General features: G+C 59.1%; 1 protein-coding gene across 1 annotated transcript in view; it reads left to right on the top strand.

The window, feature by feature from the left end:
* ABCA13 (ATP binding cassette subfamily A member 13) overlaps positions 1-14,475 on the top strand; it is a 233,896-nt gene that overhangs the window by 182,311 nt on the left and 37,110 nt on the right. Inside the window, exons 53-58 of the mRNA XM_077861791.1 lie at positions 531-708; positions 2,220-2,335; positions 5,093-5,249; positions 7,276-7,529; positions 12,256-12,445; positions 14,229-14,338. Of these exons, the coding sequence (XP_077717917.1) occupies positions 531-708; positions 2,220-2,335; positions 5,093-5,249; positions 7,276-7,529; positions 12,256-12,445; positions 14,229-14,338 (1,005 nt within the window). The remainder of the gene's footprint in view (positions 1-530; positions 709-2,219; positions 2,336-5,092; positions 5,250-7,275; positions 7,530-12,255; positions 12,446-14,228; positions 14,339-14,475) is intronic.

The raw sequence follows: 14,475 nt of genomic DNA, 5'->3' as shown, positions 1-14,475 counted from the left end.
CGTCCTCCCAGGACCTGCCGACCTGCGCTGGAGCCGCGGGCTGCTGGGCGCCCCGCTTCCCGGGTGTTAGAGCAGCAGCAGCGCCCGGCAGGTCGACCTCCCGCCCCACGGGGATGCTCGGGGGCCCTGTAGGCTCCCGGGGAGGAAGGTGCAGCGCGGGGGGCGGGGGTGGCCAGCCATGTCTACGCGGCCCCTCGGAGTTTCTGGGGCGCCCTGGGGGCTCAGGCCATGACCCTGGGGTCCTGGGATCGAGTCCTGTGTCGGGGTCCCCGCAGGGAGCCCGCCTCTCTCTGTGTCTCTCGTGGATAATAAAGTCCTTAAAGGTGGAAGCCCCAGGAGCGCCCCTCGGCCTCTGCAGGCCCTCGGGAGGCCTCGGGAAGGGCCCTCCTGGTGCAGGTGCCTCGCTGGGCTGGGGCTGGGGCTGGGGCTGGGGCTGGGGGTGCCATCCTGCCCCGGGGGGGTCGTGGGAGGTCGCTGCGGGTGCTGCCCCCCCCCCCCGCCCCCGGTCCTGACGCCCGCCTTTCCCGCAGCCTGGAGAGCATCCGGCAGTGCGGTGTGGCGCTGTGCATCGTGCTGGGCTGCGCCGTCCTCACCGCCGCCCTGGGCAGCTCCGTGGTGCACGACCGGGCCACCGGCGCCCTCAGGCTGCAGCGCATCAGCGGCCTGGGACACGCCACCTACTGGCTCGCCAACTTCCTCTTCGATGGGGTAGGCTGCGGGGGCAGGGGGAGGGGCGGAGGGGAGGGGGCGGGGAGGGGGAGGAGGGGGGCGGGGAGGGGGAGGCCCTGGGGCTGCCGCGAGCCACAGGCTTCTGCCCCCCTCACCCGCCCACCCCACCCCCACCCTGGGACACGGACCCCCCACTCTGCCCCCCGCACTCCTCTCCCCCCACACACAGCCTGGCTGGGGTGCTGCAGGGGCAGGTCCCGCTCCCGTCGTCCTCCACCTCCCCCCGCCCCGTCCTCCCCTCTTCCCTCCCCTCCCACCCCCGCCCAGTGCAGACGTTGCCCGGACTCACCATCCGCTCCCCAGCCGCATGAGTGTGTCCTCCCCATCCACCCGCCCCGCGCTCCTCCGACCTCAGTCACATGTGTAGGGACCCACCATCCGGGGCGAGTGGGGTCACCAACCGACAGGGGAGGGTGCTAGGCGGGGGGGTTTCCAGAGTACAGAGCCCGGCCCGCGCCCTTGACCCCTTGCCCGTGCCCTTGAAGGCAGCTCGCACCCTTGACCCCGGCCCACGCCCTTGACTCTGGCCTGTGCCCTTGACCCTGGCCTGCATCCTTGACCCCCTGCCCGCGCCCTTGACCCCCTGCCCGCGCCCTACACCCGGCCCTTCCCTTGACCCTGGCCCGCACCCTTGACCCCTGCCCATGCCCTTGACCCCTGCCCACACCCTTGACCCCCTGCCCACACCCTTGACACCCAGCCCTGCCCGTGAGGCGGCTCCTCTTTATCCTGCGATGCCCGCCCTGGGGCTGAAGGGCAGGGAGGGTGCTTCTCTTCCCCGGTGACCCTGTTTCCATCGTCGTCCCATCGGTTCCCGTCTACGTAGTGGATCAAACCACTCATTTAGCAGTTTTGTGGCTCCGTGTGGGCGAGGTGCATCCACGGTGCGGGGACACATTCGCGGCAGGGCCATGGGACCCGGGGGGAGGAGGGCAGGGGCACATCCCTGAGTGCACGTGGGGCAGAGGCCAGGGTCCCGGGAGGTCCTGGAAGGTCTGGGAGGTCCCAGGAGGTCCCAGGAGGTCCCGGAAGTTCTGGGAGGCCCCAGTAGGTCCTGGAAGGTCCAGGAGACCCAGAAGGTCCCAGGAGGTCCCAGAAGGTCCAGGGAGGTCCTCAAAGGTCTCGGAAGGTCCTGGGAGGTCCCAGGAGGTCCCAGAGTGGCCGGGGCACTGCTGTGGTTTCCCAGGGCCGTCCACCCAGTGCGGGAGGCGGGATGCCCCAGACCCCGGCCTCTGTCCCGGGCGCGTGGTGGTGCCTTCATTCGTCCTGCGTCCTTGGGTGTGTCCGCGTCCCGATGTCCTCCTCTGTCGAGGCCACTCTGGGGACCCGTTCAGGGCCGCAGCTTCATGCCCAGTGACGGGCTGAGGTCCCAGGGCGTCCGTGGGGGGCCGGGGGGGTTGCAGCCCGGCCCAGAGCTGGACTCTCCCTGGCTGCCTGCCTGTCACCCCCCAACCCGGGTGGGACGTCACCCCCCCTCCTTGTTTCCCCAGGTCTTTTACTTGGTCTCCGTGAGCCTGTGTGTGGCCGTCATCGTCGCCTTCCAGCTCCCGGCGTTTACGGTCCGCCAGAACTTGGCAGCCACCGCCCTCCTGCTGGCGCTCTTCGGGTACGTGCGGGGGACGCGGCCGCAGGGTTACGGTTTGTTTTCCGCTGGAGAACCTCCTGGGTGGCTTTGGACCTGCTGCCGGCTGCATGATTTTCTCTTTTCGAGCAATTCTGCAGCTTCTCGGAGGGCCGTGTAGACGGCCGGGGCGGTTGACGGTGCCCTATGGCAGAGGCGGTGGCTGCAAACTGCCTCCGAGGGAGAGTGTCGCCGAGGCCGCGGGCGCACGTGGGGCCTGGAAACGGGCCGCCCGGCTTCCCGGGTCTCCTTGGGGGGCACAGCAAGGGCGCCGTCCACACTGCTCGCTTCCGTGTCCCCAGCGGCCAGCGTCGTCGCTCGCTGTCCCCATAACACGTCCCCGCACGTCCCTCCCGCGGCGGCTGTACGTCCGATCCAGGCCGAGCCGCGAGAGACACTCGTCAGGGGGATGGAGCGTCTCTAACGTACTCGTTTATTATAACGCGAGGCGAGTCTTCTATTTAAAACCCCGTAAAGCCAAAGACGAGGGAGATGACTGTATGCAGCTCACGGCGACGCTGTGGACCCAAAACACTTGGTTAGGGGACAGGGTCCAATGTAAGCGACTGTTCCCGTGGCTGGACAGACGGCGTGGGAGACAGACAGGCAGACGGCTCCTTCCGGGAGTCGTGCACACTGGGGCCCGGACACGGCCGCAAGTGTGGGTTCCCGTGTCTGGGGACTCGGGTGACTCAGGTGAGGATCCAGGGGCGTCGATGGTGCCGTCAAGCTCCCCACGGCCGGACGAGACACGCTGCGCCCTGCCTTGATTTTGAGCTTCGGGAATGCGGAGGTCGCTGGGCTTGGAGCGAGGCGGCGCCGGGACAGAGGCGACTGCTTACAGAGCCCTATGGTGCGGCCCAAGCCTGGGACAGACGGCACGAAGCCCCGACCTCTGGCCGCGTTTGCAGTGGAAGCATTTTCTGGGGGATTCGGGGAGACTCCGAGATCCCTTGATGTTCGGCCTGGCCCAGGCCGCAGGGCTCCGGGGAGGAACCCTGAGGCCAGGTGGCCCCGGTCACCCCGGGCAGCCGGCGGGAATCCCAGGGCCACGTCCCCACGGTCGTGGCTTTGTTCCTTGCTGGGTCCCTGCCTCGCCCGCGACACACCGACACACCTGGGCAGCGCTGTGTCCCCGCCCCCGGGTCACTGCCATCCCCAAGAGCGGGACAGGGACCCGGAGGACAAAGCGGGGAAGGCTGGCCCCAGAGTGACCCCCAACCTGAGGACGTTACAGGCCTCTCAGGGGCCTTGCCGCGGGACCGGGCTTGGGATCCGAGGAAACCCGGGGTCAGACAAGCCCGGAGAGTCTCCAAGACACACGGAAAAGTGCCCAGTGACACATTTTTTTTTTTTTTAATCTTCCTATTGTCTTGGCCCTGGAAAACTTGATATTTTAGCTGGAAAGTGGGGATAATTAGCATCAAAAAGAGGAAAGGAATGTTGGAAACAAAAGAACATCAGCTCCTGTAAACCTTTGAGCAAAGGTAGAAACTGTTGCAGGCCCCCGGGTTGCTCTAAAATAGGTTATGCTCTAGAAGCCCTTTTAACTTTTTTCCTTTAAAGATTCTATTTATTTATTTGAGGAAGAGAGAGAGAGGGAGGGTGTGCGCAGGAATAGGAGGAGGAGCGGAGGGAGAAGCAGCTGCCACGGGGCTCGAACCCAGGACCCGAGATCATGACCTGAGCTGAAGGCAGACGCTTCCTCGACGGAGCCCCCCAGGAGCCCCCCTTTTTAACTTTTTTCTTAAAAAAAAAGAAGGATCCTGGAGCTGCCACGATGGGAATTTGAATCAAGTATTTGAGGTGACTAATGAACACGTAGGAAGAAAAGGATGCACGGCGGCCAGAAACCCGACCCGAAGCCTGTTCCCAGATGCGACCAGAGCAGCTCTGCTGCAGGTGCCGCCGGTGACGTCGTTGCCTAAACAAGTGACGCCGTGACCTGAGCCCTGTGGACACTTGACCCCCGGAGTCTGGAAGAGTCACAGGGGCGGGGGCTGGGGGAGGGGATTCGCATCGGGCTCCCAGGGGACCATGGAGGCGGTCATCCTGCCGCTTCGTGCACAGGGCGTGTGGGAGGGAGGCTGTGACCTGCGGCGGGTGGCGGGTGAGGCTGGCGCCGTGTCCTCGAGAAGACGCAGCCTCGTGGCCGCCGTGGTCACCTCGCCGCCGGTCAGGCCCCATGAACGCCTTCCCGTCTGCAGGGGGACCACGGCCCCCTCCGCCCAGGCCGTTGGACACCGGGAGGGTGCGGGCCCGCAGGACGGGACATGGGGAGGAGCCGAGAAGGAGCTTTCTGGTTTTACCTTCATGCATTTAGGGGGATTTATCAGAGTGCACGTGCAGGGGGGAGCGGGAGAGCGGGGGAGCCTGTGAGCACAGCCTGGGGCGGGCGGCCCACGACCCCGAGGTCACGACCGAGCCCCCTCAGGGCCCTCGTCGGCTCTGCTGCTCCCCGTCCGCGGCCGCCGTTGGTTCTCGCTTCCCTGACGGGAACCGGGGTGAGAAGCAGGAGCCGAGCTGGCCCCTGGGGAGGTGGGGGCACCCCGGGTGGCCCCCAGGTCGTGGGGCTGCCCCGCTGGCGGCCGTCCCCTGCTGCTGCCGTCAGGCCAGGGCCCCGCGTGGGCTCGGTTCAGGGAGCTCAGGGAGCGGCGACCCGGCCCGCACCTGCACCCGCACCTGCACCTGCACGCCACCAAACCTTTGGGAGCACAGCCTGACCTGCCCCCTGCCCTGCAGGTACGCGACCCTCCCATGGATGTATCTGATGTCCAGGATCTTCTCCAGCTCGGACGTGGCCTTCATCTCCTTCGTGTCCCTGAACTTCATCTTCGGGCTGTGCACCATGCTCATGACCATCATGCCCCGGCTGCTGGCCATGGTCTCCAGAGCGCAGGTCGGTGGGCTCCAGCCGCGCCTCGCGGGGCGGTGGGGGGGTGGGGGGCGCCGGCCCTGGCCCCTCGGGGGACTTTTCCAGCTGGAACTATGGGAGAACAGGCTGCCAGCCGTGGTCTTTAACCCCCAGAAAGTTTGCACCCCTGCCTCCGCCCGCTGCCCCTCTGTGCTGCCGGCCTGCCCCCGATTCCTCCGTCCGGGGCGTGGGACGGACCAGGGGCTGTGAGCTCGGCCTGGCGACCGCCCAGCCCTCCCGGTGCAGGCCGTGCGGCGGGGCCGTGTCGGGTGTTTGGGGACGGCGGCCTGCGTCCCCGGGCAGGCTCGCTTGCTCCGGCCTGGGCGCGGGGACCGGCGGCTTGGGGTCACTGCCGGGCTGCTGCTGAAGCCCTTGGTGCGGCGACGCCGTCCTGCGCTCGGCGAAGGGAACGGATCCGTTCGGCTGACGTCAGCTGAGCCGGGGTTGGCACGTCCCTGCCTCGCAGGGGCCCTGCGGCTCAAGGAGGAACGGGGAGCAGGCTCGGGGCGGACACTGCCCCGGGGGGGACAGGCGAAGCCCTGGGGACGGGATCACAGGAGGAGGCGCGGGGGCCTCGGCGTCTGTGCTCTTGCAGCCGCAGTCAGCGTCCAGGGACGCGCCGCTCCTACGTCCTAACCGGGGAGAGACGCAGCTCTGGTGTGGTCCGTTATTTGATTCAGGGACACCGTTTCCCAAAAGCCCCGGTTATAAGCCCGTTTAGGACGGGCTGGCGTCCCCGACGAGCGGCAGATAGGACGAGTCCAATGAGCTAAGGGAAGAGTCCGATGAGGCCCCCGTGCTGCTTCCCTGTGCGCGCGGAGACGAAGCCTCGTGTAAGAGTTCACACCTGCGATCGCGCGCTCTGCTGCTCCCAAGTCACCTTATTCACGACTGCGTTTATTTGATTTTCTGTTATTTAATTATTTAAACATTTATTTGAGAGCATGCGCGCACGCGAGAGAGAGAGAGAGAGAGAGAGAGAGAGGGAGGGAGAGAGAGAGAGAAGGAGCAGAGGCAGAGGGAGGAGCAGACTCCCGCCGAGCGAGGAGCCGATGCAGGACTCGATCCCAGGCCCCCGAGACCGTGACCTGAGCTGCAGGCAGGGGTGTGAGGTCTGAGCCCCCGTGTGCCCCTCGGACCACACCTGCTGGGTGCACCTGACTGCTCTGTGCATTTATCGAGGGTGAAGTGCAGTGAAGTCCATGGAGGTGGGAGCACAGGGTCCTTTACAGAAGGGCCTAGTGGGCGACGGCTGACACAGCCCCAAGTCTAATCTCATGGTGAGATGAAGCTGACATCCACGGCACACCGGATGGTGAAAAAAAAAAAAAAGAGTGAATTTTAGGGGAGATGTTGAAGCTCAGTAGACATTTAATTTAAAAGTGGCATCGAAAATAAAAAAAATAATAAAACTGACCCGATCCAACCCGGTCCTCTCCCTCAGGCCGCACCTCCTAGTACCATCACCCCGCGGGGTCGAGGGCGTGGTGGTTAGGGGTGCACCTGTGAATTTGCAGGGCACGTCCCCTCCGTCAATCCCCCCCAGATCACGTTGTGCTCACAGGAAAAATACCTCCATGTATCCCACGAGTCCCCCAAAGCCTTGACTTACTATAGCATCACTCGCAAGTCTTCCCCGATGTCTCACCTGCTCAGGTGTGGACGGGGCTTTAGGCGTGAAGCATCGTGAGACGGAAGCGCCCTCCATCCGGGAGCCGGTGAACCGCAGATCCCGTGCTTCCTTCCGCAGCACGACTGTGGACGGGCTCAGGGTGGACTTGCACGTTCCCAAAGCGGGACACGGAAGGGGGAAGCGGGTGAGGGCTCCCCGGGCACGTCCGCCGGCCCAGCCAGGCAGACCCGGCAGACCTCAGGCTCCGGAATAACGCCGTCTGGGTCGGTGGCCGTGCGCGCCCTCCAGGGCGCCGGCAGGGAGCCTGGGACACGGGCCCCGCAGGGAAGCGGGGGGTGCAGAGAGCTTGACCCCTTCCCCGTTCGTGTCCCTGCACAGAATTTACAGAAGATCTACGACGTGCTCAAGTGGGTGTTCACTGTGCTGCCGCAGTTCTGCCTCGGGCAGGGCCTGATCGAGCTGTGTTACAACCAGATCCGGTACGACCTGACCCACGGCTTCGGCATCGATTCCTACGTGAGCCCCTTCCAGATGGACTTCCTGGGCTGGATCTTCGTGCAGCTGGCCGCGCACGGCACCGTGCTCCTCCTCCTCAGGGCTTCGCTGCAGTGGGACCGTCTGCCGCGGCCACGGTGGGGCGTGGGCTCGTCCCGGGGTGGGGTGGGGGGGCGGGGGGGCTCCATCCTCAGGTCGCAGGACACCCAGTGCGTCCACCCAGCGTGGGCCACGCTGCCAACGGGGGAGGCTTCGGGTTGATGCTGCTTTTTCTTTTCTTTCCGTCTTTCTTTCGTCCCTTTTTGCTTTTTGGACTGATGTGAGTCACCACTGCTAGGAAGGCGGATGTGGCAGTGCCAAGTGGTGACATGATCGTTCTAATTATTTAATTTTCCCCTTTGAAATTGTTGACTTTCCCTCTTACTTTGATTGTAGCATCTAGGCGACTTCAGTTGAGACCATAAATTCTTTCTTTTTTTCTTTCTTTCTTTCTTTCTCTCTTTCTCTTTCCTTCCTTTCTTTTCCTTCCTTCCTTCCTTTCTTCTTTCTTTTTTCTCTTTCCTTCCTTTTTTCCTTCCTTCCTTTTTCTTTCTCTTTCTTTCTTTCTTTCTTTCTTTCTTTCTTTCTTTCTTTCTTTCTTTCTTTCTTTCTTCTTTTATTCAGTTAGTTAGTTAAAAAAAGATGTTATTTATTTGTTTGAGACAGAGAGCGCACTCCCGCACAGAGGGAGAGGGAGATGCAGACTCCCTGCTGAGCCGGGGGCCCCGATGCAGGGCTCAGTCCCAGGCCCCCAGGATCGTGCCCTGACCCGAAGGCCAATCCTTAACTAACTGAGCTCCCCCAGCGCCCCTAACGTATTTTATTTTTACGGCTCAATGGCATTAACTCCTAAAAATCAGGGATGAATGGAAGGTCAGCTCTGACAACCGCCTGCCCTTTGCCAAATCCTTTTGCTTTTGATGCTGTGATCTTCTCTGTTAGGTGACGAACGTCGAGGAGCACGAGGAATACGTGTTGTGTGTTAATACTATGACATTTACACGCGCGTCTCGTGTTTAACGACGTAACAGTGCATAGTATATAATATGTTTATATTTCCTTTGACGTGTCCGTTCCTGTGTTTGTGGCCCGTCTGCACACACACAAGTCCCTGTTACTCTAAGCGGGACTTCAGGCAGCCTTGCAGGAGCATCTAGAGTATTGTCAGCTAACACGTTGTGGACGCATGGGGAAGAAATGTGCGTTTGCACGTAGGCCTCACAGAGCTGTGCGTGCCCCTCCGTGGCCCGTGTGGCCTGCGTCCGTGCACCTGCTCTTCCCAAGCGCTGCACGCTTCAACTACAAGAGGATCCTTCGTGAAGAAGTGACTAACTAGGGCCGTGTCCCTGGAGAGCCTGTTGAGGACGGGGGCCGCGCTATGAGCGTTTGTGGCGACGCCTTTGTGGAATTGTTCCCGCCAGTCGCTTCATGACATGCTTCCTTTGTCAATCCTTCCAATCTGCTGAAGCAGCGAGCCGCTCTGACTCGGAATCCCAAAGCTCTCCTGAATCGGCCACAATCACGCCGGAGGCTGTGGATACCCAGTGTTGCCCTGGATTTGTAAGAGAATTCTGAGTGCCTTTCAAACACGACTGGTTCTGTGATTGGCCCTCACGCGTCTAATCTGTTTTAAAACCTAGACTGCAGCGTCCCGTCGGGTGGATTCCAGGAGGCTCCTCCTCCGGGAGCATCAGAAGACTTGTTCTTAAAAGGGAACCCATCCTGGATTCCTTTGCACAGCGTAGGATAAACCGTATTTTGGAATACGGCCGCTGCCCTCCAGGCTGAATCGTCACGTGGAGGTGGCAGGGCGGCAATGCTCCGACCGAGATGCTATTGCCGGGCACTGCCGCATGGAGGGCTCCTACAGTGGACGTCTCACTGCATTGCAGTATTTTTCAGATCCACATCCACCCGGGCCCGCTAATCACTGCCCAAACAGGGAAATCCAGGGTTCTTAGCCTGGTCCCCTCAGGTGGGCATTTAACGCCCAAGAAGCTCTCCAAGACCGTCCCCTCCCCCCTTGGGGGGCATTTGCCTCCGGTCACCTGCTCAGCCGGGGTCTCTGGCAGGCTGGCGTCACCCACGCCCCGGGCGGGCCCCAGCATCATCCTGTGCTGTGTGTGTGCCGCACTCCCCGCCACCATCGGGTCCTTTGTGGGCTGGTGGAGCTGAATCCAGGGAGTGAATAGGAAGACCTGCCCCCCATGCCCAGGAGGGACGTGCCCACCTCCCCCAACGCCCCATGGGCCGTCGTGACCGGCCCCCACCGCTGGGCCTGGGTGCTGGGTGAGGGGCCCCTCCTTGCTGTCACCCTGGCCAGCCCCGGCCCTGAGCTGAGCCCTGCTGCTCCCTATGGGGCTCTGCTCAGAATCCAAGTCTCCACGAGACGCCGAGCCCTGGCCGAGCGGCAGGCGGGCTGGGGGCGTCCTTGTCCCCTCTTGATCTGGAGCTGGACCTGGGTCTGGCTTGGTGGGGGGCTGCGCGTAGGCCGGTGGCCCAGGACGGCCTTTCTCTGCTGCTGCTGGCCGTGCCGACTCTGTGCCCGCGCCCGTCCTTCCTCCGGGACGTGGAAGCAGAGGCGCGTTTCTGAGCGTGGCTGGGTGGACTGTGTTGTCGGGAGTGCCCGCAAAGTGACCGCTACAATGACAGGAGATGTGAACAGGTGCACTTTCCTGCCCCTGCCCCCTCAGAACCCTGCGACCAGAAGCTCTGGGGATGAACCTGAGGGGCTCCCCGGTGCTTCCCATGGGGAGGAGGTCAGAGCCGCTGCTGGGGGCTCCTGGGGAAGAAAGGGCCTGTTCTCTCCTCCTGGACTCAGAAAAGGACGGCAAAGGCCAGGCCAGCTGAGGGTCCGGAGACACGCTGCAGCTGGCAAAGGGGGAAGGAACCAGCAAACACAGGAGCGTGAAATCCGATGCGTCTTCACAACGTGAACACACCTGCAGCCCCTTCTCCCACACGGAGCTCCGTCCGCCTCTCCTCGGCCCTGTTCCATTAGCCACTCCACACGACCCCCGTCCTTGGGTGGCTTAGCACATTAACAACCATTATGTTTTATTAATTAAAATACATTAAGGTCAAGGGGGCCTGGGGGGCACAGTCGGTTGAGCATCTGGCTCTTGGTTTCGGCTCAGGTCGTGATCTCAGGGCCCTGGGATCGAGCCCCGCGGTGGGCTCTGTGCTCGGCACGGAGTCGGCTTGAGAGTCTCTCTCTGCCCCTTCCCCCGTCTAAAAATAAAGAACTAAATCTTAAAAGAATGCATCAAGCTCACACACAGCCTGAGTTCTACGCTTCAAATCTGCTGTGGGGTCCTCCCTCCCAGCACAGAATCCAGGTTCTCCAGGGCACCCTGTGCCAATGGGATGGTCGCGCGGCACCGATGCCGTGATTCTCCACTGATCTCATTGTCTCTGGTGATTCGTGTCTCGTGCTTTTGAACATTATGTGACTGGTGTCACGTATTCCTTCATCTTGTAGGTTGTGTGTTGAGTAGATTTTACATTCGTTCGATGGTAATTTTCAGGCGCAGAAAAAAATAATACAGAGAAAGGACCTAGGGCCCTGGGAGCTGGCCGCGGGTATTTTATTTTAAATGCTTTTTATTTTAAAATAGTTCAAGGCTCGCGAGACATTGCAGAATCCTTAGGGTCCCTGTGTGCCCTTGACTCCGCTCCTCCCACTGGTCTCATGGCAGTTTGGTTGATGTCACATGACAGCATCACATTGGCGAAAACCAGGAAATTGATTTCGGCACAACCTTAACTAGGTGTCTGTGCCCATTTAATGATTAAAATATTGGCGTGTCGCAGTTTACAGGGGAAATTAAAATTTAAACTTAAAGTGTGCCAGGTTGAATTTCATACGGAAGATCGAGAAGGGAGCAGCTCAGATTTAGAACAGATTAATTTGAATCGAAGGTTAAATTTGTATCCACCTGACAAAAACTCACTAAATCCATCCTGCACGGTGTTGTGCGCAGTACTTACCGTACGATCCTCCTACCCAATCCGGTGTGTACTATGCAACTATGATGTTTAGGCTCTTTTCTGTGCAGTCTACTTTGTTCAAGTGGCCTGTTTGCTAAAAGTGCTTAAACAGAACGACTCCTTGCAGATATTTTGTGATGCATCCTTTTCCCACCTTGTGCAAAAGTCTGGCATGGCTTTATTGTCCGTAAAATAAAGGAGTAGCTTGGGACTCCCGGGGGCTCAGCGGTTGAGAGCCTGCCTTCAGCCCAGGGCATGACCCCAGGGTCCCGGGATCGAGTCCTGCATCGGGCTCCCCACGTGGAGCCTGCTTCTCCCTCTGCCTGTGTCTCTGCCTCTCTCATGTCTCTCATGAATAAATAAATAAAATCTAAAAAATAAAAATAAAAAATAAGGGAGTAGCCCTAGTGGGACATCTACCCACCTCACTGTCTTTTAGGAACATGGACATTTCCTTCACGTTAAGGACTCTTGCTCATTATTTATTTATTTTTAAGATTCTATTTACTTCCTTGAGAGAGAGAGCACCTGAGCTGGAGGGAGAGGGAGAAAGAGAGAATCTGAAAGAGGCTCTATGCTGAGCCCAACGTGGGGCTTGATCTCACGACCTTGAGATCACGACCTAAGCTGACGCCAAGAGTCGGCTACTCCATCCCCTGAGCCACCCAGGGGCCCCAGATCCCTGCTGATTCTTAATCGCGATGCAGAAGTGGGGTGCCTGGACCAGAGCTGAGAGTCCACGCGCAGGACCACATCTCCCGTTTCAACAGGTTTCTGACCTTCCTCTTGACTCTTCCATTTCCACGTGAAGTAACTCTGACCTCGTCTCCCCAGGGGTCACTCTGCCATCCAGGGCACAGTCACACCTTCCAAGGACATAGATGTGGAAAAAGAGCAAATAAGAGTGTTGAAAGGAAAAACCAGTGAAGACCTTCTTGTGTTATGCAACCTCAGCAAAAGCTATGGGAGCTTCAGGAGAACCACTGCTGTGTGCGATATTAGTTTGGGTCTACGAAGAGGAGAGGTAAGGACCCTCTATTTGTACCCTTCCTGTTACAAACCCGTGCATCTCTCACTGCACATCTGCCTGTGTCATGCTCAAAATATCTGATGTCTTTTGATATCTTATGCTCAAAGTATCTGAGATCTCCTTCAAATTTCTGGAATTTCTGCAAAAATCCCTAGACACGGAATCTGAGTAGAGCATCTATCAGCTCTTTCCCCAGGGAAAACTTTGCTAATTGATTGATGGAATTTCTTCTCTTCTATAATCTTAAAAAAATTTCAAGTCATTGAAGAATTTTAATCGTTTAGCTATAGGATGGCATCTTACTGAATGCAAATATTTTATCAATCCAGTTAATTAAGGGAACCTCTTCTAGCTCTTGCTTGGACTTCCGTGCTCTTTAAATGGCCAGTTAAGTCCATCTAGTAAAATGCTCCTTGGGAAAGGGAAAAGAATGCTCACACCAGAGCAATAGCTCAGAGTTTTTTTCATGGATATGGTATTAATTCTAGTAGAAATGTTTAATCGGGACTGATAGAAGCCATGCAAGTTGTTCCTGATTTGTGCTTAATTGCATAAAAAGAAATCAGTTCTGAAGATGACTACCTTTAAACAAGTGGCAGTTCAGGGAGCACCTGTCCTGCAGAGGTCCCGAGTAGGTTTCCAGCCCCAGGAAAGCCAGGTCAGCTTAGGTCAGTGGACAGGAAGCCAGCCCCTGCCACCAGAACACAGAGGTCTTGGAAGGAGATTTTCAGAACCACACGGTGTTTCTATCTCTACCGTGGAATCTCTAGCTAAGGACATACTGACAGATAAGGACTAGATCTAGAAAAGACAGCAGGAAGGGCATTTTTCACATGGAACATAAGACGACGTTGAGCCAAAAGACTCTCCAAAATGTTGGCTTGATGCCGAGTGTCCGTGTTTAGAACTAACGGTTGTCATCTTAACTGCTGTCTGGAGCAGCCTAGAGTCCAAGTTGGGGGCTTAGAGAATATTTTTAGAGTCTACTTAAAGTGTTCATTTTTTTAAAGTATTGATTTAGGGGGATCCCTGGGTGGCTCAGCGGTTTGGCGCCTGCCTTTGGCCCAGGGCGCTATCCTGGAGACCCGGGATTGAGTCCCGCTTTGGGCTCCCGGCATGGAGCCTGCTTCTCCCTCTGCCTGGGTCTCTGCCTCTCTCTCTCTGTCTATCATAAATAAATAAATAAATCTTAAAACAAAATAAAGTATTTAGTTATTTGTGAGAGAGAGCGACAGAGAGCTCAGTGCAGGAGGGGCAGAGGGGGAGGGAGAGAGAGAATCTCAAGCAGACTCCTCGCTGGGCATGGGGCCTGGCACAAGGCTCCATCCCACCACCCTGAGGTCATGTCCTGAGCCAAAACCAAGACTCGGAAGCTTCACCGACTGAGCCTTCCAGGTGCCCCAGAACAAACTGTAAACTGTGCAGTGGCGTCAAGCAGATAACGGTAACAACGAGTGAATTCCAAAGACTGTCATCTCCCACAAAGGGACACAGTTAGGGCCTTGTGGGGACTGCCCGCCATGTGATGGGGGATCTCGCACAATCCCTGGTAGTTGGCATTGCCTGCTCACCCTCTGGAGGGTTCCTTCCTTGGATTCACCCCTCGGAGGTGAGTGTCCCTACAGTCACACCGCTCAGGTACCACGATCGCTTCCAGAGCGCTTTGCACTGTCGTGTGATTTTAAAGGTCTGCGAGCGTCAGAAACCGGCGGCTCGGAGAGTAAGTGCTGTCTGCTGGGATTGACATGCCCTTCCCCCGCTTCTTCTCTCCTGTCAGTGCTTTGGGCTCCTGGGGCCCAACGGGGCTGGGAAGAGCAGCACATTCAAGATGCTCAACGGGGACTGCCCTCCGACCTCAGGACACGCCGTCATCAGGACCCCCGCAGGGTAAATCCAGAGCCTGCCAGGGCATCCTGAGCGAGCCCTAGAGCCGCCCGCATCCCCTCAGCTCTGTGGCCTGGAGTCTGAGCTGCGTCCTCCTTCCACGTTTACCTTCCTGTTAGCTGCCAGGTGCCAGACGGGGA

This window comes from Canis aureus, chromosome 21 (assembly GCF_053574225.1).
Source record: "Canis aureus isolate CA01 chromosome 21, VMU_Caureus_v.1.0, whole genome shotgun sequence".
NCBI lineage: Eukaryota > Metazoa > Chordata > Mammalia > Carnivora > Canidae > Canis > Canis aureus.
Note: the sequence above shows the minus strand (reverse complement) of the source record. Positions and strands in the feature narration are given on the sequence as shown.